Raw genomic sequence first — 24274 nt, 5'->3', positions numbered from 1 at the left:
GCTCCCACTTTGCACGCCGATCAAGGCCCTGTAACCCGTATAACAGGGGTCAACCCCGTTCCTTCCCCTTTCATCCCTACGTTCTTCGTTTTCACCCTCATTCCTTCCTTATTCTCTTCTTTTTATTTTTCACCAGTCATTCGTTAGTTACTTGGTGACCTCCAATTCTTCACAACACTCGCTCTCACAACTTCGCGTTCTCTTCCTTTTTCGACTTATACCACCCCGAACAACAACCGACATCATGAAGGCTTCAATCGCCTCCCTCGCAACCGCTCTCACTCTGGGCGCCTCCACCGTTCTCGGTGCCTCCATTCCCGAGAAGCGTACCAGCAGTGTTACCTCCATCACTGTCAAGGGCAATGCCTTCTTCAAGGGCGACGACCGCTTCTACATCCGTGGTGTTGACTACCAGCCCGGTGGCTCTTCCAAGCTGGCCGATCCCATCGCCGATGCCGATTCTTGCAAGCGTGATATCAAGAAGTTCCAGGATCTCGGCCTGAACACCATCCGTGTCTACTCCGTGGACAACTCGGCCGACCACGATGAGTGTATGACCGCCCTGGCCGATGCGGGCATTTACCTCGTTCTGGACGTCAACACCCCCAAGTATTCCCTCAACCGTGCCGACCCCAAGCAGTCCTACAACGATGTGTACCTTCAGTACATCTTCGCTACCGTCGAGAAGTTCGCCAAGTACGACAACACCCTGGCCTTCTTCTCCGGTAACGAGGTCATCAACGATGGCCCTTCTTCGTCCGCTGCTCCCTACGTCAAGGCTGTCACTCGTGACATCCGTGCTTTCCTGTCTGGCAACAAGCTGCGCAAGGTCCCCGTCGGTTACTCCGCTGCTGATATCGACACCAACCGTCTCGAGATGGCCGAGTACATGAACTGTGGTTCCGACGACGAGCGCAGTGACTTCTTCGCCTTCAACGACTACTCCTGGTGCGATCCCTCCTCTTTCCAGATCTCCGGCTGGGACCAGAAGGTCAAGAACTTCACTGGCTATGGTCTCCCCCTCTTCCTCTCCGAGTATGGTTGCAACACCAACACCCGTAAGTTCGAGGAGGTCAGCGCTCTGTACTCTACCAAGATGACCGGTGTTTACTCTGGTGGTCTCGTCTACGAATACTCCCAGGAGTCCAGCAACTACGGTCTGGTCAAGATCAGCGGTGACTCTGTCTCGGAGTTGCCCGACTACGATGCCCTGAAGACTGCTTTCGATGGCACCAAGAACCCCTCTGGAAATGGCGACTACAACAGCACTGGTGGTGCCAGCGGCTGCCCCGTCAAGTCCGCCCCCAACTGGGATGTCGAGGGTGACTCGCTGCCCGCTATCCCTACCCCCGCCAAGAAGTACTTGACTCAGGGTGCCGGCAAGGGTGTAGGCTTCAGCGGCAAGGGTAGCCAGACCTCTGGCACTCAGTCCACTTCCACCTCCGTTTCCGGCTCGGACTCGAGCTCGGGCTCAGGCTCTAGTACCTCCTCCAGCAGCAGCGGTACCAGCACCAGCACCAACGGTGCCTCTGCCGGTCTCAAGCCCTCTGCCATGAGCTTCGCCCCCGTTGCTGTCGGTCTCGTGACTGCCCTCTCCAGTGTCTTTGGCGCCAGTCTTCTTTTCCTGTAAAACTATTGACCTTCTTTATTCCCTAAACGCCGGTTTCTTCATCCACACGGCGCATTTGCATTTCTTATGAGGCTATGGTCTTGGCTTCCTTGGCTGAAAAGGCTACAACTATTATTGATTCACGGAGGTTTATTTTGAGTGTACAGCAGGCCATAATACACACGCTACCTTTTCAGGAACACGAAAGACTTTATTAAGTGCTTCTCATCATAATTTGTGGTACTCAGGACTAGTTGCGTAGACTGAGAATTTTGAACTGCCCATGTAACCTAATCCTACAGCTTGGACTTCGACGTCCCCTGAGTAAAAGCATCCCAGTCCACCTTCCGTCCTGCCTGAAACTCCTTCACACCATGCGCACCATCAGCAGCAGGACGCATCATTTCTTCAAAAAGTCCCTTGATCCCATCCACCTGTTCCTCACCCCCGCCATAGGCCCACCCAAGTCTGACGAGCTCTTTCGACATACGAGAAGCATCAGGAGATGCAACCTTCAACCGCGACAGAAACATATCCAACCGCGTCCTGAGCTGCTCCGCATCATCGGCAACATCAGATATAAGACCTCGCGCCCGAAGCTCCTCAACTGAGACCGGACGCGCGGACAACATAGCTTCACGAGCAAACGCAACGCCCCATTCTCTAATAACATATTTCGATATCGTCGCTGGACAAAGTCCAAGCTTCACCTCGCTTAGCGTTACAGATGCATCCCGCGTACCGAGTCTCATATCACAGGAAAACGCTAAACCAACGCCGCCTCCAAATGCAGGTCCATTCAAACAGGCGATGGTAACTTTGGGAGATTGGTCAATGGCCTCGAATAACCCACTCAAGCGCCGAAACTGAGCATCGCTGGTTGAACCTCCCTGCGCAACTGGTGTGCTCCCTTTCCCGAGATCCATTCCCGTGCAGAAGAATTTACCATTCCCCGTGATAATAATGCGTGATATTTGGGGATCTTTGCTGGCGTCTGTCACGACAGACGTCAAATCTGAGATCATGGGTGCTGTTAACGCATTGCCGTTTTTGGGCCGGTTCAAGATGATCTTCAGATTGACACCTGAATGATGGAGCTGCAGTCCTTCCGTCTCCTTTGCGAGGTCCCATTGTAGAGAAGGATCCTCTGGAGGCTTACTCTTCCTGCTTGACATGGCTTTGCTCTTTACTGCAAGTGCTGTCCCGGCTCGACTGCCATTCGTCCTTGAAAGCTGTTCTGAGATCCAAACTCCAGTTTCAACCAGCTTCGAAAGATCAACGCCAGTGTTGATGCCCGCATTGTGGAACATATACACCAGGTCCTCTGAGGCTACATTGCCTTTGGCTCCAGGCGCGAAAGGACAGCCACCAAGTCCTGCTATACTTGAATCAAAGACCTGCAGCCCGCAGTTGTATGCTTCCCAGACGTTTGCCACGGCTTGGCCGTACGTGTCGTGGAAGTGGCCTGCGAGTTTCTCAGCAGAAATATTATTGTTGAGAAGGTAGGTTATGAGGCTGCGCACGTTTGACGGTGAGCCGACGCCTAGAGTGTCGCCTAGGCTAACTTCATAACAGCCTGCATCTAGGAGTTCTTTGACGCAGCGGAGAACTGACGATGGTTGCGTGGGTCCATCGTATGGGTCTGCGAATATGCATGAGACATAACTGCGGCAGTCAGTGCGATGCTTTGGGGAAACTGTAAGCGCCTCGACTTACCCTCGGACAGCAATATTCGATTTCAATGCCAGAGAGGCAACATTCTTCGCCCTCTCTATGCCCTGCTCAACAGAGCAATTGATATTGGCCTTACTGAATCCCTCAGTAGCACTGATAAAAACAGCAATTTCTTTAACTCCATGTTGAATCGCAATATTCAACCCTTTAACATTAGGCACCAAAACAGGAAGTCTCAAATCCTTCCCACTCATCCTCCTAACGTCCTCATCCCCAAGCACGTCCCGACAATCCGCCAACTGCGGAATAACCCTCGGTGAAACAACAGATGTCAGCTCAATAGTACTCAGTCCTGTCCCTTCCAACCTCCTAATTAGTTCCAATTTCGTCGACGTGGGGATTGATTCTCGAATATTCTGTAACCCATCTCGGGGTCCTACTTCCACGACGCGGACGGACGGAAGGCTTTGCACGGTCATGGCGCCACGGCGGTATGGATGGAGGTGTCTATAGTGGTAGTATCTGGTGGACTTGATTTTAATCTGACATTGATTAGAAATAGACCTCGGCTGATGCGACCTTACCCTAGGTATGCACCCTGGTCGCACCCGGCCGGACCGAGTTGCCCCGCATGGCGAGGCTCCACTTGGGATGCCTAACTTTATCTCCGGAATCCGGTCCGCGCTGGAGCCGGATGAATATGGAGTCGTCATTCGAAGTAAGGAGAAGTGTGTCAATCGGTTAGTAGGAGAGTTTCCTTGAATATTGGAGACTGGCGGACAAAAGTAGGAAGGTCTCAGTCTTGGAAGGAGACCTATCTACATCTTACAATAGATCGGACTTTTTAGATTCCGACAGTGAACAACAGGCTCTGAGTCAGACCAATGAATGAGTGGCTGAGTGAGTGAAGAAGTGGATTCTATTGGAAAGTAAGCGGAACATAGAAGTGCTTCTATAGCTTTGCCCTCACTACATCGCGCTGAACTAGCCGATTCCCAAGGTCCCGCATGAGGTGCTTCTGATGCTTTCCGCTCCCAGTCTTCGGGAAGTCACTTCCTACCTTCTGATCTCCAATCCAGAATGTATGCTCCGGTGTCTTGTGCCGCCCAAGCTTCTCGCTTACCCACTGTTTCACCTCGGCCTCGGGAATCCTGGAAGACCCATCTGCCTTCTTCAAAAAGCATCCAACAACCTCCCCGTATCTTTCATCTTTGATTCCAACCACACTGGCTTCGCTGATAGAAGGATGTAGCATAAGTCGTTCTTCAATCTCCCTCGGAAAGATATTTTCTCCGCCTAGCAACATCAACCGTCAGCACAACCATTTCACAAGTAGATTGTGCGAAAACTCACCCCGGATAATCAGATCCTTAATCCTGCCCGTAATATGAGCATACCCATCCTCATCAATCAAAGCCTCATCCCCGGTATGCATCCACAGAATCCCATCCCCATCCATCCTCATAACCTCCCTCGTCTTCTCCTCGTTCCTCCAATACCCCTTCTGCAACGCAAATCCACTAGTACACAACTCGCCCCTCTCCCCTCTCCCAAGAATCACTCCATCCTTCCCAATAACCTTCGCACCTGTATGTGGCATAACCCTGCCGACAGTGCTCGTCCCCTTCTCGTCCCCATCCTCAATAGAAGTAATAAACGTGACCGGGCTAGTTTCCGTCATCCCATACGCAATCAACATCTTCTGCACGCCCATTTTCTCCCTGAGCTCATTCATAAGACCTTGAGAAACAGCTGATCCGGAGGCAAGACCCGTTCTGAGATGTTGCGGTCGTTGGTCGCTTTTCGAGAGGACTTCTAGCTCCGAGACATACATGGTCGGAACGCCGAGGAGGACGGTTGCGTGTTCGGCAATTATTGTGGAAACAACTTTGTGTACGTCGAAGTTATCCGAGGGGAATATTATTGAACTGCCGTGTGTGAAGGATGAGAGGAAGCCCAGGACTAGACCAAAGCAGTGGAATAGGGGTGGAGGGCAGCATATTATGTCTGATGGGGTAAGTTGCATTGCGTCGCCAACGAAGCGGGCGTTGTTGAGGAGGTTACTTGGGGGTGTGAGTGGCCTATTTTGGATATCGGGACGGTGATGCTCACTTGTGTGTTAACATTGCGGCTTTGGGGGACCCAGTGGTTCCTATTAAGGGATCAGATGGCGAAAGCTTTTGAAACAGTTGAAATGTAATACCGGAGGTAAATTGCAGGTTGAGGACATCTTCGGGGTTCACTGATTTCTCTGCACGGAGAAGCATTGAGTCTTTCATGAAGACGGATTGAACGCCAGAGGTAAAGGTGCTGTAAGATTGCATTTCAACTCCAGGGCTACCTATGCCCATATGCCCGAGGCTGACAAGGCGGCGCAGCTCTGGGAGAGCAGGGTTCGTCAACTGATCACCGCGAAGGGCTTTGATATGGGCTGATAGAATTCGCGAGCCGATACCACAGGCAATGAAGACCAATTTGCAAGCTGGATACAGAAAATGGTGATCAGCCCTTGTACATGCGAAATTATTTGAGGGATCCCAAACTTACAGCTCTTTTGTACGGCGTTCATCAATTCTTCGGGGGTATAGGTATTGTTCAGAACCACAACAGGACATCCAATACGCCCACCACCCAAGAAAACCTCAATATATTGATAACAGTTTCCTGCCATAATTCCTATACAATCACCTTTGCATAGACCCATCTCCAACATTGACTTTGCAAGAATATTACTCCGGCCTGCCAATTGACGATATGAGAGTCGAACAGATTGCCAGGGAAAAATAACAGCCGGTCTATCCTCATACTGAGCAGCTTGCTTGTCGATGAAGTTTCCCAGCGTTTCAGCCCACAGGACTGGCTCTTTGGAGCCATGGACGAGCGCGAGTTTCGGATCCATTGTACTTGATTAGAGCTCAACGGCGATACGGGGTGGATTTCAAATGTGATACCACGATTGGAGACGGGTCGAGCTTTGCAATAAATATACCCACGTACTTCTTTAGCAGCTCCAGGAAGTATTTGGGGGTTATCTAATTGTTCGTACGTATTTTCTCTACGCGCGGTAGATCTGTGGTACCTTGGGCCGCTTGCCGTACTCGGGTGAGGCCCGGGCTTCGGACCGAGCGTGCTTAGCCCTTTCCGTGCGTGGGGTTTCTTAACTCACACGGCAATTGAGGAACCCCCAAGGGTTGCTTTTTATCCTAGACTTATTCCAATTTGGGGAATTCATTGATATCTTCAATATGGCGACCGAGTCATCATTCCCAGTTCTCTCCGCCAACCTGGACCTACGGGGAGAGTTATTCCAAGCAAATAAGAAGAGCTGGGAACCTGTATTGGAAAGATTCGAAGATTGCTTGCGGAAAGTCTCTGCCGAGGGGAATGATGTCTCTTTGAAAAGACATCAAAGCCGTGGTCAACTACTGCGTAAGCGAACTTGTGTCGGGGGGAAAGTCGCATATCTGACCCATTAAAACAGCCAGAGATCGAGTCGCATTGTTGCTGGACCAAGACTCACCTTTTCTGGAACTCGGTGCCTTCGCTGGATTTGAAAACAAAGACTCTACACCATGTGCGAATTTGATTTCTGGAATTGGTAACGTTTGGTAAGCGAAGCAAATAGCCTTAATTTCGCGATCTGACGACAATAGTGGACGACCATGTCTTCTCATGTCGCATATTCCGACGCAAAGCGGTGGTGCTTGGAATGAGATGACAGGCAAGTTACTCGCTTTCGAATAGGCATTTCTTCATCTAACAGTTGGTATAGTACTGAAAGTGAATCGGATGATGGAAATTGCGTTTGAGAATGATCTACCGCTTATCTCTTTGGTTCAATCTGTCAGTGCAACGAGTTATTAAGGAACAAGCCTATTCTGACTAAACAGGCTGGTGTTTTCTTGCCTCAACAGTTTCGAGTATTCCACAAGGGTGGCCAGCTCTTCCGCGACCTTGCAGTACGCACGCAGCATGGAAAGCCATCATGTGCAATCGTCTTCGGAGCCTCAACAGCAGGTGGCGCATACCACCCGGCTTTGTCGGACTATACAATCTTCGTTGAAAATCAAGCCCAAGCTTACCTTGGCGGTCCGCCTCTGGTGAAGATGGCTACTGGAGAGGTGATTGAGGCCGAGGAGCTGGGCGGTGCCAAAGTCCATGCTGTTACGACTGGCCTTGCGGATCAGATTGCTTCTGATGAGTATGACTGCCTGTTTCATTTCCATTATTGAAGTGAGTACTGACTCGGGGGGAAATTGAAATTATCAGGTTCGACGCTATCTCAAAGGCCCGAGAGTGGGTAGCCTCGTTGCACGTACGAACCACCAAACTGAAAGTAATCGAACCACTTGCCCCTCGGTATCCCTCTGATGACCTGTTGTCAATTGTCAATCCCGATATTCGCAAGCCTTTTGATATGAGTGAGGTCTTGCTGCGAATTGTGGACGATTCACGTCTATCCGTCTTCAAGCCGAAGTACGGACCAAATATCATCACCGCCTGGGCTCATATTATGGGTAAGAAAGCAAAGCTCTAATGCATTGTTGATCACTCCTAAGCTGATTTGTTATAGGATTCCCCGTTGGTATTGTAGCCAATCAACTATCTGTCATCAACCCGAACGAGGCAGGAAAGGCTGCGCAATTCATTCGGATGTGCAACCAGCAGTAAGAATACAATTCTGTTTCACTTTCTAACAAACTAACTTCTACAGAAACACTCCGATAGTTTTCCTTCATAATGTCACCGGGTTTATGGTCGGCGCCAAGGCAGAACACGCCGGAATCATCAAGATGGGAGCTCAACTCGTCTCGGCTGTCAGCTGTTCGATGGTGCCTCACATCGCCATCATCATCGGTGCTTCCTATGGAGCTGGGAACTACGCTATGTGTGGGCGGTCATATAAGCCACGCTTTCTTTTCACATGGCCGACCGGTCGCTGCAGTGTAATGGGACCCGATCAGCTGTCAGGTGTTATGGAGAATGTACAACAAGCGAGTGCTAAGTCGAAGGGTGTGACTCTGTCGCCTGAGAAGCTGAAGAAGCAGGTGCAAGAATTCAGGGACAGGGCACAGCGGGATGCGGAGTGCTACTCGACTAGTGCTGCGTTGATTGATGATGGAATTATTGAACCTCGGGATACGCGGGATGTATTGGGGATGTGTTTAGAGGTCGTTACGTTGCAAGGAGTGAAGGGGGCCGAGTCGCATAATCTGTTGGCAAGAATTTAGTTACTATTTATTTATAAGTTGCGTGAATATAGCACATTCTGCCGCACTTTTTCTGCATCACTAGTCTCAAGTGCCTTCGAATTGTCTTGGTATCATTGCTACCTAGAACCCCATAGAACCATTCAGTCATCCAGCTCGTGACTGTATAGTCACAACAATCAAACCAAGCCTAGCGACTAAACCACAAAGCCATTTCTTCTGGTTTCCGCTATTCGCACCCGTGGCTCTTCATACTGCGGGGGTTGGCTGCGGACCGGCCAACCCCACAGCCATAGCGCGGAGACCGGACCGAGCGGGTCCACTTCGGAGAGGGAAGCTCTCCAAGATTTGGCCGACAAATGTGAAACATAGAATTAATAGCTACCCTGGCTATGTGATTTGAGATTTCATCATACAAATTCAGGTATAGTACCGCCTGATTCTTGGCCGCCAAAATTTGCACCAAGATGACTAGGCAAATAATTCCTAAGCATGAAGGCAGAAACAATGTTTCACCTCGTCGCGAGCCACTATTCGTCGCGGAGCCTCCGCTAGGCAGTGATGGTCTACCGATAATTCGGAAGGTCATGGTTGCCAATCGCGGTGAGATTGCGTGCCGCGTTATCCAGACATGTCGAGCATTGAACATTCTGTCTGTTGCGCTTTATGTTGACGAGTAGGTTCCCAAGAAACCATCATAAGAATGGACATTAGCTGAAATTATACAAGGGACTCTTCTTCACGCCATGTTGGAGATGCCGATGAAGCCATCAATATTGGCAGCATTGATAAATGTGAAAGAAATCCTTTCCTTGACATCGATTTGCTCGTTCGGACCGCAGTCTCCGTTAGCGCTCAAGCTATTCATCCAGGATACGGATATCTGAGCGAGAATGCAGACTTCGCGAATCGGGTCCGGGAAGCAGGACTTATCTTCATCGGGCCCAGCGCCAGTGCCATGTCAACTCTAGGTGACAAGCGATTATCAAAAGAGTATTTGCGCAAATACGCACCCGATGTCCCTCTCATTCCCGGATTCTCAGGATCTAGCCAAGATGATGAAGCCTTAAGAAAGGCTGCACATGAGATTGGCTTCCCAGTGATGCTTAAGGCATCCGCAGGAGGTGGTGGGAAGGGCATGCGGATTGTGCGAGAAGCAGGGGAGCTCAAACAGGAGCTTGAGCGAGCAAAGTCAGAGGCCCAGCGATCATTCGGCTCAAGTGACTGTATCTTGGAAAAATACATCGAAAGCAGCAAACACGTTGAGATTCAGATTTTGGGTGACTCGCACGGCGAAGTGATCTCATTTTTTGATCGCGACTGCTCAGTTCAGCGACGACACCAAAAGGTCATCGAGGAAACTCCTTGCCCTTTCCTCTCAGATGAAACGCGAGAAAATATGAGCAACACCGCCGTACGCATAGCCAAGTTGATCGGATATGAGAATGCCGGCACTGTCGAGTTTGTCGTCGATATTCAAACCGGTCACTTCTATTTCCTTGAAGTCAACGCTAGATTGCAAGTCGAGCATCCCATCACAGAGGAGGTCACTGGAGTGGACCTTGTTGCCCTCCAAATATTTGCCGCTGCCGGTGGAAAACTGCAAAGTCTACCTGCCGTTCAAAATGTGACTCAACAAGGACACGCGATCGAATGTCGATTATGCGCCGAAGATCCACAAAAGAATTTCTTCCCAGAACATGGCAAAATTCACCTATGGCTTCCAGCGACGGGTGTTCTCGGGCCAGGTCGAGATGTCCGCTACGAAACGGCGATCGAAACTAGATCCACTGTCTCAATCTACTTCGATTCCATGATCGCCAAGATTGTCGTCTGGGCGCCAACTAGACGGCTTGCCGTGGAAAAGATGGCCAAGGTGCTTGCTCATACTGCTTGTGTTGGCGTCAAAACAAATCAGCTCTTCCTGCAGGCTTGTTTATTGAACAGGGCATTCCATGATCCGGCATACACAACATCTTTCATCCCTACCCATATTGACGACTTGTTGCAACCATCCTGGATTCGGAACCTACCAGAGGTGGAGAAGATGCTTTCTGTTCTTCCGGGACTGGTTGTTCGGAATCTTCCTCGCTTTATACCAGTCGGCATGCAGAAAAAGCCATTTGAAAGTGTCCGCAAGCAGTTCCGCAATCAACGTTTCGACTCTGTCAGTGTTCACTGTGATATTGTCACGGCCCTGGACTGGCCTGGTAAAAGGCAAGAAGATATAAATCATGCAATTACCATGTGTTTATGGAAACCTCAAGCTATACAGACTTCAAACAACCCGGGAGAGGCATACCTCGTCCCTGTCGAAAAGGTCGAGCAAGCTCAAAACAAGGTAGCCGCAGCAGCCACACAGGTATCCGCCCAATATAACAACATAAGCCAAGCACTACGCAGTGGAATAGCCATATCTTCCAAGCTATTTAGAGTCAGCATCGAGTCATGGCACCCGGTAGAAGGAAATCCTGCTATCGTTGAATCATGGCTCACATCGACCATTCAGCTCTCTATCGATGGAACCAAGATTCTAGCACATGTGACTCTCCCTTCAGCCAGGCCGCACACTCTGGTCGGAGATATTGATCGAGGCCAACGAGTCTTTTGCCATCTACCTACCCTCGGCACGTATGTTGAGTTCAAGCGCGATACATTGCTGTCATTTGCGGAAAGTATCCGCTCCGTGGCGAAGTCCAAGGGCGGGTCTGAGCAAAAGAGTATTGAGGCACCAATGCCGTGCAAGGTTTTGTCAATTTTGAAGAACAATGGGGACGAGGTTCACTCTGGGGATTCGGTAATGGTTATTGAAAGCATGAAGATGGAGGTTAGTATTGCTGTTTCCGCGTCGGGGAAGTTTGAGACAAATTGGAAGCAAGGGGATGCAGTGGAGGAAGGGAAAATTCTTTGCTCTGTTGTTTAGAGAAATATCTGCATAGCAATATGATTATATCGAACCCAATACTTGATCCACTATGAAGTTGAAAGAGGGAGGTGGTAGGCTAACTATCAACACCTGAGAACGAGACGTGGCTCCTCAGGTATTGTTAGAAATGTGCCTAGATCGGTCAGTAATCAACTCAATCTGACCATGGAAAAGTATATCATACGCCTCGAAAATAAAACCCACAACAATGACATTGATTTTACATCTAGTCTCTAGAGTTTACTCTGCTTCTTCATCGTCTTGACCTCCTGATTGACAGCCAATTCCGATAAGATCTCCTCACTTCCACCCCCAACAACCATCACCCTAACGTCTCGACTGACCTGCTCAATTCTGGAGCCACGACCATTTTTAGAGTACCCAAGTCCACCCATGACCTGTTGCGCCTCTCGGTTGACCCTCTCCAGAGTCTGGCCCGCCAACACCTTCAAATTCGCGAACAGGCCTCCCATTCCAGCATCTGTTCCATTCTTCTTGGCTGTTTCGGAGATGTACACAAGCTGTTCCATCCACGCGTAAGTTGAGTCGAGACCGCGTGCCATCTCACTGAACTTTGAGCGAATAACTTGGTTCTCGATGAGCTTTTTGCCGAATGTCTCACGGGTAATGGCGTGCTGGTAAGCGTCCTCTACGCAGACGCGTGCCATGCGGAGGGATGTGCAGGCCAACCAGAGGCGCTCATGGTTGAAGTCTGATTTGTGTCAATACTTTCTAATTCTCCCAGGCTTTCTTTCAGAAGATGAAGGGTGTTCAAGAGACTCACTATTCATAATGACAGGAAACCCTTTGTTTTCTTCTCCCAGCAGATTGGCAACGGGGACTTCAACCTGATCGAACTCAATGTAGGTTGATCCTATTGATCAATTAGCCATCTCGACTATGATAATTCTTCAAAACATTTTGACATACCACTAGCATGCACACCTGAGTTCTCGATCTTCCTACATGTTACTCCGGGGGCTTTCATCGGAATAACCAGTGCTGAGATACCCTCAGTGCCCTCTCCCCCTGTCCTCACAGCCGCAGTGCAAAAGTCTGCAAAGATGCCGTTCGTGATCCATTTCTTTGCCCCATTGACAATATAGATATTGCCTCTCCGCTCGGCAATAGTGGTAATTCCAGCAACATCAGATCCGGCTTTGGATCATGATTTATCAGTCAATCAGTTGCGCGAACATTGAAGCGGAATGGCAAGTCTCACCATCAGGCTCAGTCACACCCAGGCAGAATCGAATGTTCCCCTTCAGCATATCCGGAAGGAAGCGTCTCTTCTGTTCTTCATTCCCAAAGTTGATAACAGGCGGTCCGCCGATCGAGTTTCCGCATCCAAGTGCCCAAACAACACCAAGGTATCCGCAGCGAGCCAGCTCGTCAATCACTATGATATCGTGGAAACCATCCCACTCATGGGGGTTAATATCGCCAGGAAGTCGTTGACCGTCCAAATAATTTGCTGCCAGTGGGAATGACGCGACGGCTGTATATCCTAGCTCTGCGTGGCGCCTTTGAACCTGTAAAATTATTACTTTAGTAACATTGAATGATCGAGAATAACTGCTTATAAAGTGCATAGCTACTTACCTCGGGCGGAATGAGTCCTTCTTTCTCCCATTCTCCACAAAATGGTGCGATATACTCATCCACATACTCGCGAATTTCTTTTTGCAGCTTGCGATGCGATTCTTTGTAGTACGGACTGTGTTGCCGGTTCAGCCACAAAGGGTCGGCGAACGGCAAGTTAGAAAAAGACATAATCGCTGTTGAAGTTCGCTGCTTCGAAGCTTGGAGATTTAGGTCAATGCTCACAATACTCCTTCAGTGTTTCTGTCTTTTTTAGTCAGTATATTGTTTCCGAGTCCCGGGCTCTATGCGCTAGTTGGGACCGGTTGCCGCAGTCGCCGGTCCGGAGCTGGGGCCGGTAGCGGGTCGGACCGCCAGGACCGAAGAATACGGCTCGACGATTGGATGCCTCTACGCAGTCTTGTCTTGTATTGATTCTGCCAGTTGGGCATCTTAAACTAATATTTCAAAGAAGAATACGGCTCGACGATTGGATGCCTCTACGCAGTCTTGTCTTGTATTGATTCTGCCAGTTGGGCATCTTAAACTAATATTTCAAAGTGTTTCACTACATTGGTTTGTACTGGAAAATTCTATGCCTTCATAGTGCTCAGAAGCCGCGTGCCACAATACTCCGTGATCGGAAGCTGCAGAGCTCTGTTATCCGTGCGACATAATTTCGAAATGTTGCAGGAAGAGATAAATTCTAGAAAAAATATGATATTGACTGAAGTCGTACATACAGAGCAGTATAAATTGTTTCAAGCCCCCAATGCCCTTTTCACTGATAAACGCTGCAGCTGTCCCCTGTGCAAGGAAATTGCCATAAAAAGAAGATTTTCAGTCCTATCAGTATCATTGATGTTTGGTAGCCAGGCAGGGAACGCAATTCAACCACAGCTCTCTTTCAGCATCATCACTCGGTCTTGAACCAAAAGCCCTCGCTAATTTGTGGGCTAAGCCCTTTGTACAATCGAAAAGCCACTTCATTCCTCATTACGTAGATCAGAGCCTCGGTGAATCCCTTGAAAAGCTTTCCTTTCGACAGTCGGGAGGTTTTGATTGAAGCATTGTCTTAGCAACTATGAGTGGATGGGTGGCGATGGTCGCCATGTCTTTTGAAAGGGCACTGAGAACTGCAGATCAACACAGACGAGTCAGTGATTGTCCTGAGCTCCAACAAGAACGAGAACTTACTGGAGGCATCTACAGAGCCGAGCTCTATTTTGAGTGACATCATCCTGCCTCGCAGCTATTGGTAGACACCATAAGTGATCATCGGATTCGCAACAAGAATGAGATTGACTTTAAAGCCTCTCTAAAGGCCAGTCCACCCATCCTCACTTTGCTTAATGCCCTTCATTGTCACCCACATTGATCTTCTCCATTTTGCGAGTCAGCTGTTGTGTAGAAATGACGGCGATTGGATTGGTGCACAATTAGGTCATGGCCCCGCCAACAGCCCCAAACCCTAATTCCGTCACGATGCTATACGTATCTGGAAGTCCATGCGAAGGAAGAATTGATTGATTTAAGCTTCGTGCGGCTGCCGAGCAGTAGAAGTATGCAAAGTTCATGGAAGCTGTTCTGAAGATGAAACTCTCTAGTCCACTTCAGAGGCCGCCAATTTCATCTTGTCGGACAATTTGTGAAACCACTTGTAATATGTTATGACAATTGGCATGCTCGATAGAGTCTTCGTCAATTTTGTCGTCATCGTCTTTCGATTCTCGTTTTTGAATTTATACTTGTAATCGTGTCTTCACGCGGAAGTGGCTATCAGTCAAAGGAATATACGAGGGAGTTTTACATATCAAGAGGGTATACAAGAACGTGGGCCAAAATAGCTGCAGTAGTAGGTGAAATCTTGGTTCCGCCCATGGCATACAACGGCTCACTAAAGCGACGATGTTAGCTACGAAGGTAGTAGTTCATCGTGTCTTTTTATATTTTAGGTTCTTCTTGGAGAAAGTGGTTAGGATCAAAATTGGACCGAGCGGACCGAGGATATTGATAGACAGATGGGAGCCACGCATACTTCCTTCCGGGCTCAGTTCATCCCATTCGCCGGGGGACTACAATTTAAAAGATACTCGACTTCATTAAGTCGCAAAGTTGGAGTCATTCCATTGAAAAGGTCCGCGGTGTTGCCACCTTCAAATCGCGAAGGCGCATTCCCGAGCATATCTAAGCCGATAGCCCACGGTGTTGGAGAAGGAAGATTGGAGATCCCAGTTTTGGGTGTGAGTGGCTTCTTTCGTGGATCTGCACCTAGAATACCATAGTCTATCATCGACCAAAGGATCTCTTGAGAGGCAGGATCAAAATCTTCCATCAAACATGTCGGATCTAGGAGAGTGGCGAACTGATGAGACATGTCATGGAACTCTTGGAGTCGGACAGCCTTGGCGAACAGATGTCAGAAGGGAAACTCCTGTTTATATGCATGAACTCACCATGTTCGCCGCATGAACCCAGAGCTTTGCTAGTCGCTTGAGGGCATCCAGGCTCTCATTAAAGTAGTACAAAATATCGGACTGTCGGTGTTCTGCATTCTGATGCTCAAAATGTGACGCAAGAGAGTTAATACCCCCGGCAATGGCAATGCAATAAGCATAGAACGAAGACTCAATTCGACATCCATTCTCGGAAGCATCTCGCAGGACATCCATGAGTTGTCTCGCATGATCACAACCGACTTGCAAAGAGCGTGCAGAGAAGCTAGTCGGTGCTTTAGAGCCAAATGATTTCAGTCTCAATCGCACCAAGAACGGGTGGTTCAGAAGGCAGTGACAAAGGTGAAACATTGTATGAGCAAATACAAGGTGTCCGACTTCTTGTCTTTCAATAGTCGTGTTTGCTTGGCTCTCGTTATACAGAATTTCAGATATCCTTCGATTTCCGGCCTTTGAATAGGACTCAAGCAACAGCAAGGAGGAGTTTATGGCAGAAAATTCGGATTTCGGGTCCCAGGGTGGGATCTCATCTGCTCTGCGATTTTGATGCACGTATCTTGTACATCGGCCGAAGATCGATGCCATTAACATGACCAGCGCAAACGGACTTGGGCTTTCAGTAACCTCAAAATTCCAATTAAGAAGCTGGCCAATTGTATTTGTTTTCCTCCGGTCTCCATTTTTGAAAGTTTGTTCGTCGCACGGTAATTGAACGTTGCAATCCTCGTCCAAAATGACAAGCGGTCGTGACCTGCCGCAAGAGATCAACTTGTCGATGAGATATGCTGACCAAAACGCTCGTCGTCGCTCTTCCTGTTCCACAATTGGTATCCAATCGTCGGGTTCTACCATCAAGTGGAGGTCCTGGGATATTCGGGCGGCAAGTCCAATTTTCAGCCATCCTGAACTCACACGACCGGCTAGATAGGAGGGCTTTTCTTAGTATGCTGATTTCAGGCTAAAAATGGGAAAGCTTACCCGTATAGTCGACTACCGCCAGCAAATTGACAGTTTGTACGACAAACACATTTAGATTATCCTCAACTGTCAGATGCTCTGTGAGCACCGACAACCAAGACTCTCTTGCAAACTTCTCTGACGCATCTTGCGTTTTTCCAGTGAAGTAGTCATTTTTTGAGAAACGAACTGCGGAAGACAGTACGGCCAGGATCAAACATCGAGGCAGCGTATTGCTTTGGAATTTCTGCCGAAACGATGCTTCTTGAAAGTATGAATAAGGTTGGTTGTGAACATGTTCGAAGTATGTGTCGATGACAGAGCTTAAAACAGGTACTGGAGGAAAGGATCTATAATTGATAATAATATATTAGAATTGGGTGAAGAGATATCATGGTGAACTGAGAGCGTGACATACGAATAGCCGATAGGAGGAAGTGACAATGACGGAAACAGGGGAAAGTCGCTATCTCCTGGCGAGGGCAAATTTTGATTCATGGGCAAGGTAGGATTTTGGAAGTAGCTGCTAGATTCAACGTCGACGTTGACACAGGATTAGCAAATTTGTCCAAAGTTCATCGCATGTAAGAACGAACCTGCTCTGCAGCGGTCCGCGTCCACTGAGTTCAGCTAGACGAGACTCTATTGTACTAATCCGCTGCATAAGGTCTGTCTGTTTCTAGGTCAGTTTTAAAATCCGTGTTTCGCTATTCTCTGACGCGACGGACATTGTTCAGATCCGGGTTATCTCCAGTCGGTGCCATAGGCGGCATCGGATTCGGATCGCCTATGGTCGCAGCATACGGCTCGTAGATACACGCGAGACGATTTCGACGGCAGTGAAAGCATATAGGCCGTTCGCCAGAACATTTGGTTTTTTTGCGCCTGCGATTCGGGGTGCTACAGCATTAGTGGAAAGCGCAGATCGCGGTTGTCATTAGCCGTACCTGCAGTTGGCACATGCCTGTCGGATGCGCTTGATACTCCCAGCATGAAGGGGGTCGAGGGTCATTTCCATCACGGAATAAACTTCATAATATCAGAACGAGCTCATGTGGACGATTGACAAAGTTCCGAACGTGATTGAAATCCGGAGCTGTGGCTGCGGGGAAGCGGTAAACCCGAGGCAGCTTCCCCGCAACGGCTTTTCCCTGGATCTTCCCTCTCGCGAAGGGTCTTTGAAAGATGTGTTTGGGGCAGACTAAACCCTCAAAGTCGAAGATTAGGTCGTCTTGAAATTGTTCAAAGTGGATGTTTGGTAGTTTGTTCTCTTGTTTTGCCGAATGGTCGTGTCGCGTTTGCTGTAGAGCATATACGGCACATCGCGGGAGTAAAACATCGCTAGATTGGGCATGATGATGGCCAATACTCCAGTGAAAGATGTGTCAAGTAATTGAAGAATGTAAGCTTTCATTTGGGCCCATCAAATTGGGATTCAGGCGATTTCCAGTACTTTCTCGCTTTACTATCCTAATCGGGTAATTCTGCATATCGCCTCCCGTCATCCCGTGACCGAAACGCCTGCATACAACTGGGCTTGCAACTATCCTCGGAACCAGCTAGGAATATTTTGCCCCGCTATACTCTTATTGATGTAAGAATCTCTGATTTTTAGCTCTTTTCGGTATTTCTTCTATTCCGTTTCTTATCGTGTTTTTCAATTGATTCCGAAATCATGCTGTGATAGACGTTGTAATTAACAAGAAATCATATCTTCCAAGAAATTCTGACCTTTTTAAATAGAGGCAAGCTCTCACAAGCTCCCATCCGCTTTTTATTCTTCGTTTGTGATTTCATCTTCAAGTCGCCGGCTAGCCTATCATCAAAATGACTTCCCGCGACGGTTTCCAATGGACGCCTGAAACTGGGCTTGCACAAGGTGTTCCTTCAATTGGCGTCATTTTGCCTCCTACAAATATTTTGTCTTCTTCAGCGCTGTATGACGTTATCGTTATCGGAGGGGGATATTCTGGTCTCACGGCCACTCGTGACTTGACTGTTGCCGGTGAGTAATGGCTGCATCTCGATTTGATTCTAGAGGGTATTGCTAAATAAGAAAGGTCTTCGCGTTCTTCTGATTGAAGCTCGTGATCGAATCGGTGGACGCTCTTGGTCCTCTAACATTGATGACTATCCGTTTGAGATGGGTGGAACTTGGGTGCACTGGGGTCAGCCTCATGTTTGGCGCGAAATTTCGCGATATAACATGCGAACCGAGCTGGAGGAATCTTTTGATTTCTCTCATGGAGTGAACCACTTCCAGTTGCGCACAACTCAGGGCGCTTCAACCATGAGCCACGAAGAAGAGGTTCGTCTTGTAAGTACTAGTTGTACCTAGAACGATGGCTGACTCTCTATGTTAGGACACGCTGCTTGCCTCTGGCCTCGAGAAGTTTGTCAATGTCGATGGTGATATGGGCAGGAAAGTCATTCCTTTCGCCCATGATGCATTCCACGTCCCTGAGGCTCGCCTTTATGATGAAATGTCCGCACAAGACCGGATAAACATCATTGCTTTGTCCCTTAACCCGAACGAACGTGCATCTCTTGAGAGTTTCATCCTTCTTTGCAGCTGTGGAACATTGGCAACAACCAGCTTCTTTGAGCTCCTTCATTGGTGGGCTCTATGCGGCTACTCCTATCGTGGTTGTATGGATGCCTTGATCTCGTACAAGTTTAAGGGAGGCCAATCGACTTTCGCAATCAAATTCTTCAAAGAGGCACTCGCCACTGGAAGACTTTCGTATGCATTCAACAGCCCTATCAGCTCAATCAGCGATCAAGGAGATAAAGTTACTCTTACCACTCGTGGCGGCCGCCAGTACAGCGGTGCTCGTCTGGTCTCTACTATTCCTCTCAATGTTCTCAACTCCGTTTCCTTCGATCCGCCTTTGGGTACCCAGCGTGCGGCAGCCACAAACATCGGGCATGTCAACCAATGCGTGAAGGTGCACGCTGAGATTTCCAGCAAGGACATGCGCTCATGGACTGGAATCTCCTATCCCTTCAACAAGCTCATGTATGCCATTGGTGACGGAACCACTCCCGCAGGAAATACACATATCGTTTGTTTCGGCGGTTTTAACAACCACATTCATCCCGAGGAAGATATCAACCAAACCAAGCAGGCCGTAGAGAGCATGGCTCCAGGGAACATGGATATTAAGCGATTGGTTTTCCACAACTGGAGCAAAGATGAGTTTGCCAAGGGCGCCTGGTTTTTTTCTCCTCCTCAGCTTCTATCCACGTCGTTGGATGCTATGCGGGCTCGACAGGGAAACATTGTCTTTGCAAACTCTGATTGGGCTGTTGGCTGGCGCAGCTTCATTGATGGTGCCATCGAGGAGGGCACACGGGCGGCTATGACGGTGAAAGAGGAGCTGCAACCTGCTCCTGCGCTGCGTTCATCTCTGTAGGTCTTCATAGATTATATCCTTATATTATTCCGTTCCTATTTTGATTTGGTGAATAAAAAGGTACACACAAGAATTTGAGTTAATTTCTCGCTCCTATTCTTCGATGATCATAACAAGTACTGAATATACTCAGCAGCTTGCAGGATCGTATGCTGTGAAGCTTCCGTGACTTGAACACTATCACTTAAAAGATTTGGACCAGTAGATGGTGAAAATGGTCACGTAATAGAAATGATAGACTCATATCTCGTGAAAATAAACTTTTAGTGATGAAAACACGCGAATTTTCCGTTAATAACTCTGGAAGTCATCGTCGGAACACAGGAATTGCCAAGGTGCTTCGTACTTCAACTCGTGGAGCTTTGCCACCGATAAGCCGTTTCTCTCATTTCTTTCCCTTTTAGGCAATAGTTACTGGTACCAATATTTCCCCGCACAGCGCCTCTTATCGCCATATTCCGAACTGTGAGGAACATTACCTTTGTGCTTATAGGTTGTGCCGCGATCAAGATATGAAGAGTCGATTATTCTTAAGCACTTGATTGTGCTGTCTCTGTAGCCTTCGCTCATCAGTTTCTTACATACTTCTATTGGCAAGTGGGTAAATCATACAATATGAATGAAGAAGAGTTGAAAGGCAAGAACAGTATGTGTTATCATCTTTTGGCCTCAACACTCTCCACTCTTATCGCTAACGACTGTTTTTGATTGCAGCACCCCATGATGTCGAAAGGCGTGAGTTGCATTCTCCTCCAACCTACATCCCTACAATGAGATTCGCTCATGATTTCGTAGAGTTTACTCGTGGAGAAGGTCTTATCGAGCAAATACAGTTCAAAGATCTCCTGATTCAAGGGGAGGGGGCAAGACAAATGACAAAGCTGGAGACTATATCCGCGAGTTGGGTTATATGCGACAGCTGGGCTGGAATAGCAGGCACAATGTCTCTCGCAATTGCCCAAGGTGGCCCTGTTACATTGGTTTATGGGCCCATTCTTACGCTCATCTTAGTTGGTGCCTGTGCTCTTACTCTGGCTGAGCTGGCTAGTGTTTATCCTACTGCAGGCGGGCAATACCACTGGACTTCTATCTTGGCTCCCAAGTCCGTGAACCGCGCTTTAGTGAGTCATTCCAGGCAGGAAATGTTTTCTTTTGCTGACCAGATGCAGAGTTATTGCTGTGGCATGACAAACGTGTTCTCGTGGATAGCCATTTGCACTGGCATTGCCATCATCCCCGCACAACTCATCGTTGGCATCGCCCTGTTCTACAATCCAACTTACACCCCACAGGCATGGCATTATTTCCTGATCTATCAAGCCATCAATGGACTTGTGTTATTATACAACATAACCTTGCTGAAACGATCACTATGGATTCATGATGTTGCTTGTGAGTACCCACCTCCAAATCAAAGTAGTATATTCTGATAATTGCAGTCTTTGCGACCCTGACCAGCTTCTTCGTCATCACTATTACATGCGTCGCTCGATCATCTTCAAACTACCAACCCTCCGTCAGTGTCTGGGGAACATTCATTAACGATAGTGGTTGGAGCTCTGGGGGTATTGCCTTCTTGACCGGTCTAGTAACGCCAAACTACATGTACGCCGGCATCGACGGCGCATTACATTTGGCTGAAGAATGTGAAAACGCAAGCACGGTGGTACCTCGGGCATTGATCAGCACATTGCTTATTGGATTCGTATCTTCATTCACTTTCATTATTGCCATGCTATACTGCACTAATGACTTGAGTACTGTGGTGACATCCGCTACCGAGTACGTCTTCATTCCCTTTTCTTGACATATATGATGTAAGCGCCACTCTAACTATAACTCAGGGTGCCTATTTTCGAGATGTGGTACCAGGCTACGCGGTCAGACGTAGCCGCAACGGTATTTGTCGTTGTGCTTTGCTGCGCCGCCGTATTCGCCCTCATCGGTGCCCAACAAACCGCGTCTCGCCTAACATGGTCGCTGGCCAGAGACCGTGCTATTATCGGCAGCAAATGGCTCAGCGAAATACACCCAAAGTTTGAAGTACCTGTATGGGGCCTCATCTTCAACTTTGTCATCATGTTCATCATCGGATGTATTTACTTGGGTTCTTCATCTGCCTTTAATGCGTTTATTGGAAGTGGTCTCGTGCTCCAGCACATTTCATATGCGATTCCAGCCGCGCTTCTCATGTATCGCAAGCGCTCTGAGATGTGGTTGCCTCGAGATCGAACTTTTCGACTGCCGTCGGTGGCTGGGTGGAGTGTGAATGCCATCACAATCGGATTCGCGATTCTTGTTGTGATTTTCTATGACTTCCCGACCGTTCTCCCAGTAACTAGCAGCAATATGAGTAAGTTACATGGTTAATGACATCTATCCATGGATCAATTGCTGACCGGATGAATCCAGACTACACCTCGGCTGTACTAGCGGTGATGGCCATCTTTGCTGGAATAAACTGGGGAATTTATGCTCGGAGAAAATACAATGGACCACGTTTTTGGGCAAACGATGAATAGATATAGCTATCAATAGCCTGTATTTAAAACCTTGTTCAATTTCAAAAATGGGTCCTCTTTTGTTTGGGGGCAATTAGGCTTTAGACCCTAAAATATAACAGCGTTCCGTCCACCAATCCGATCTTCTTCGGTAAGCGCCCCCGCCCAACTGAGATCTGCTCCTCAACGAGGTTCCCACCTCTGTTCTCCCGTGTTTCCTTCCGCAGGATCATCTGAGCCATCATATTGGATCTTCCCTCGATATCTTAGATGTCCCCCCCGGGCGGCAAAAGCAAGGGTGAGTATCTATCTCCCAGGCCCCCCCCCTCCCCGGGAAATGTCCTAACCATATTCCTCCATGTCATCTGCAGGTTGCTTTCAATGTTCCAAGCGTCGTATCATCTGTGACAATACAGAGCCGACGTGCAGGAAATGTCAGAAGAAGGGAATTGAATGCTCTGGTCCTGGCAGGATTCGGTTTTCCAATGGTGTCGCCCAGCGGGGTCGATTAAAAGGATGCACTATTCCAGTGGCGGACCCGTCGCCCGGGCCGGCGCTTGAAGCCCATACACAAGCTGCAGCGTCGGTGCCATGTAAAATCAGGTGGAAAAATGACCAGCCGGTGAATACCCCAAGGAAAAATGCTAAACGTGTAGCAGCAGCAAATGCGGCTGGTTCAAACACGCGTCAAGCAATCAATATCCCTACTCCGAGCAACGGGGACGCGATACCTGCATGTGCTGAAACCTTGGATCAAAATGACACCGATGATATCGATGAACAAATCAATCGCCCTTCTGAAAAGGCATCTGTTCCTGCGGCTGGGACAATCCACCCGTGGCTTGCCCCTTTGAATTCTCAGACCCGCATGTTGATGTCGCACTGTAAGGTCTTTTTTTCTTTTAGCCAATCAAGATCTGGCTGCTAACGAACGGTAGTCGCAGAGCAAGTCGCTCCTGTTATGGTTTTTCTGGATCATGTTTCCAATGGGTATCGCGATGTTCTACTGCCCCTAGCATGCGAAGATGAACTCGTGCAACGCGCTGTCGGTGTAGTAGCGGCACAGCATTTGGCCTTGCATAGCCCTTCCTATCAAGCAATTGCCGATCATGGCCGGGCTGCATTGATATCTCGATTGTGCCGAGACTCAACGTCTCCTGATCGCGTGTTCAACACATCTACGTGGGCAACTCTGATTGTTCTGCTCGTTGGGGAGACTATCACGGGCAGCTCGGAATATGGCCACCTTCTGCAGACCTTGATGTGCTTGTTTCAAAATGCTGATCGAATTGCGCCCTCTTCTGCGTGCAGTTTTCTCAGTCAGCAAACCCACATGTAGGTATCATATGGTATTCCTCTGTGAACGCTTATTGAACATGTCTGACTGCGATCCCAGGTTTGAATTTCTCGGTCAACCCCTACTCGGTGAACACCAAGGGGTGAATGTATTGAGCTTTCCACTCGAGAATTACCTCGACTGGACGTATTACGATCTCCCTTCAGATTCTGAACATCATCAGGTGCTCCATCTCTCGAGAATGGCTTTCATCAAAGCTTCCCAGATCTATCTCGGTCGAGTGACGTCTACTCAAGACCAATGGCAGCTCTTGGAGAGTCTGAAGCAGTTAGTTTCTCAGATCGAACCCGATCAGATGGGTTCTCATGCTCTTGTGTGGGTCTGCTTCATTGCGGCGGCAGACAGTACAGATCCGGAGCATCGAATGTTTTTTGTTGATAGGATGAACCGTATCTTTGCCAAGACAAAGTTCCAGAACATCTCTGCAGCCGTGCAGGCACTTCCTGCGATCTGGTCCCAACAAGGCTCGTCGCGATGGACGAAGAGTCTTTCACGACTGGCCCCTACATTGATTATGTGACATTATCAACAGTGATAGCTGAATGGGTACTTCAACTCCCTTTTTGCCTCATCCTTCATGGCATTGA

At 48.5% G+C, this 24274-nt stretch overlaps 11 protein-coding genes across 11 annotated transcripts; 7 read left to right on the top strand and 4 right to left on the bottom strand.

Moving 5' to 3' along the window:
- Positions 1–244: 244 nt before the first annotated feature.
- Positions 245–1630, top strand: gel1 (1,3-beta-glucanosyltransferase gel1; the record flags this gene model as incomplete). The annotated part of the gene is made up of 1 exon (XM_056890882.1): positions 245–1630. One exon carries the CDS (start codon positions 245–247, stop codon positions 1628–1630), a length of 1386 nt encoding a protein of 461 aa, XP_056737373.1.
- Positions 1631–1905: 275 nt separating this feature from the next.
- On the bottom strand, positions 1906–3762 carry N7443_010825 (uncharacterized protein; the record flags this gene model as incomplete). Its single annotated transcript, XM_056890881.1, has 2 exons — positions 1906–3274; positions 3326–3762. The coding sequence occupies 2 exons, from the start codon at positions 3760–3762 to the stop codon at positions 1906–1908; spliced, it is 1806 nt and encodes a 601-aa protein (XP_056737372.1).
- A 112-nt stretch (positions 3763–3874) lies between these two features.
- N7443_010824 (uncharacterized protein) lies at positions 3875–4175 on the top strand (the record flags this gene model as incomplete). Its single annotated transcript, XM_056890880.1, has 2 exons — positions 3875–4023; positions 4118–4175. 2 exons carry the CDS (start codon positions 3875–3877, stop codon positions 4173–4175), a joined length of 207 nt encoding a protein of 68 aa, XP_056737371.1.
- Positions 4176–4235: 60 nt separating this feature from the next.
- N7443_010823 (uncharacterized protein) lies at positions 4236–6182 on the bottom strand (the record flags this gene model as incomplete). Its single annotated transcript, XM_056890879.1, has 5 exons — positions 4236–4579; positions 4637–5346; positions 5396–5435; positions 5487–5765; positions 5831–6182. The coding sequence occupies 5 exons, from the start codon at positions 6180–6182 to the stop codon at positions 4236–4238; spliced, it is 1725 nt and encodes a 574-aa protein (XP_056737370.1).
- Positions 6183–6528: 346 nt separating this feature from the next.
- On the top strand, positions 6529–8514 carry N7443_010822 (acyl-CoA carboxylase subunit beta; the record flags this gene model as incomplete). Its single annotated transcript, XM_056890878.1, has 8 exons — positions 6529–6712; positions 6765–6891; positions 6937–7004; positions 7056–7126; positions 7174–7484; positions 7553–7800; positions 7857–7950; positions 7998–8514. The coding sequence occupies 8 exons, from the start codon at positions 6529–6531 to the stop codon at positions 8512–8514; spliced, it is 1620 nt and encodes a 539-aa protein (XP_056737369.1).
- Positions 8515–8960: 446 nt separating this feature from the next.
- On the top strand, positions 8961–11416 carry N7443_010821 (acetyl/propionyl/methylcrotonyl-CoA carboxylase subunit alpha; the record flags this gene model as incomplete). Its single annotated transcript, XM_056890877.1, has 2 exons — positions 8961–9169; positions 9223–11416. 2 exons carry the CDS (start codon positions 8961–8963, stop codon positions 11414–11416), a joined length of 2403 nt encoding a protein of 800 aa, XP_056737368.1.
- Positions 11417–11652: 236 nt separating this feature from the next.
- Positions 11653–13192, bottom strand: N7443_010820 (acyl-CoA dehydrogenase family protein; the record flags this gene model as incomplete). The annotated part of the gene is made up of 5 exons (XM_056890876.1): positions 11653–12131; positions 12204–12293; positions 12350–12577; positions 12642–12951; positions 13022–13192. The coding sequence occupies 5 exons, from the start codon at positions 13190–13192 to the stop codon at positions 11653–11655; spliced, it is 1278 nt and encodes a 425-aa protein (XP_056737367.1).
- A 1614-nt stretch (positions 13193–14806) lies between these two features.
- N7443_010819 (Zn(II)2Cys6 transcription factor) lies at positions 14807–17431 on the bottom strand (the record flags this gene model as incomplete). The annotated part of the gene is made up of 8 exons (XM_056890875.1): positions 14807–14897; positions 15094–15404; positions 15457–16376; positions 16435–16763; positions 16832–16939; positions 17010–17086; positions 17142–17313; positions 17361–17431. 8 exons carry the CDS (start codon positions 17429–17431, stop codon positions 14807–14809), a joined length of 2079 nt encoding a protein of 692 aa, XP_056737366.1.
- Positions 17432–18240: 809 nt separating this feature from the next.
- Positions 18241–19829, top strand: N7443_010818 (flavin monoamine oxidase family protein; the record flags this gene model as incomplete). The annotated part of the gene is made up of 3 exons (XM_056890874.1): positions 18241–18418; positions 18474–18721; positions 18777–19829. 3 exons carry the CDS (start codon positions 18241–18243, stop codon positions 19827–19829), a joined length of 1479 nt encoding a protein of 492 aa, XP_056737365.1.
- A 615-nt stretch (positions 19830–20444) lies between these two features.
- Positions 20445–22347, top strand: N7443_010817 (putative choline transport protein; the record flags this gene model as incomplete). Its single annotated transcript, XM_056890873.1, has 6 exons — positions 20445–20475; positions 20544–20950; positions 20999–21221; positions 21269–21611; positions 21674–22186; positions 22242–22347. 6 exons carry the CDS (start codon positions 20445–20447, stop codon positions 22345–22347), a joined length of 1623 nt encoding a protein of 540 aa, XP_056737364.1.
- A 341-nt stretch (positions 22348–22688) lies between these two features.
- Positions 22689–24207, top strand: N7443_010816 (Zn(II)2Cys6 transcription factor; the record flags this gene model as incomplete). The annotated part of the gene is made up of 3 exons (XM_056890872.1): positions 22689–23214; positions 23269–23665; positions 23727–24207. 3 exons carry the CDS (start codon positions 22689–22691, stop codon positions 24205–24207), a joined length of 1404 nt encoding a protein of 467 aa, XP_056737363.1.
- Between the last annotated feature and the right edge of the window lie 67 nt (positions 24208–24274).

Source organism: Penicillium atrosanguineum (genome assembly GCF_028827265.1).
Source record: "Penicillium atrosanguineum strain IBT 20685 chromosome Unknown utg000008l_segment0_segment0, whole genome shotgun sequence".
Taxonomy (NCBI): domain Eukaryota; kingdom Fungi; phylum Ascomycota; class Eurotiomycetes; order Eurotiales; family Aspergillaceae; genus Penicillium; species Penicillium atrosanguineum.
This window is presented reverse-complemented; position numbering and strand designations above follow the sequence as displayed.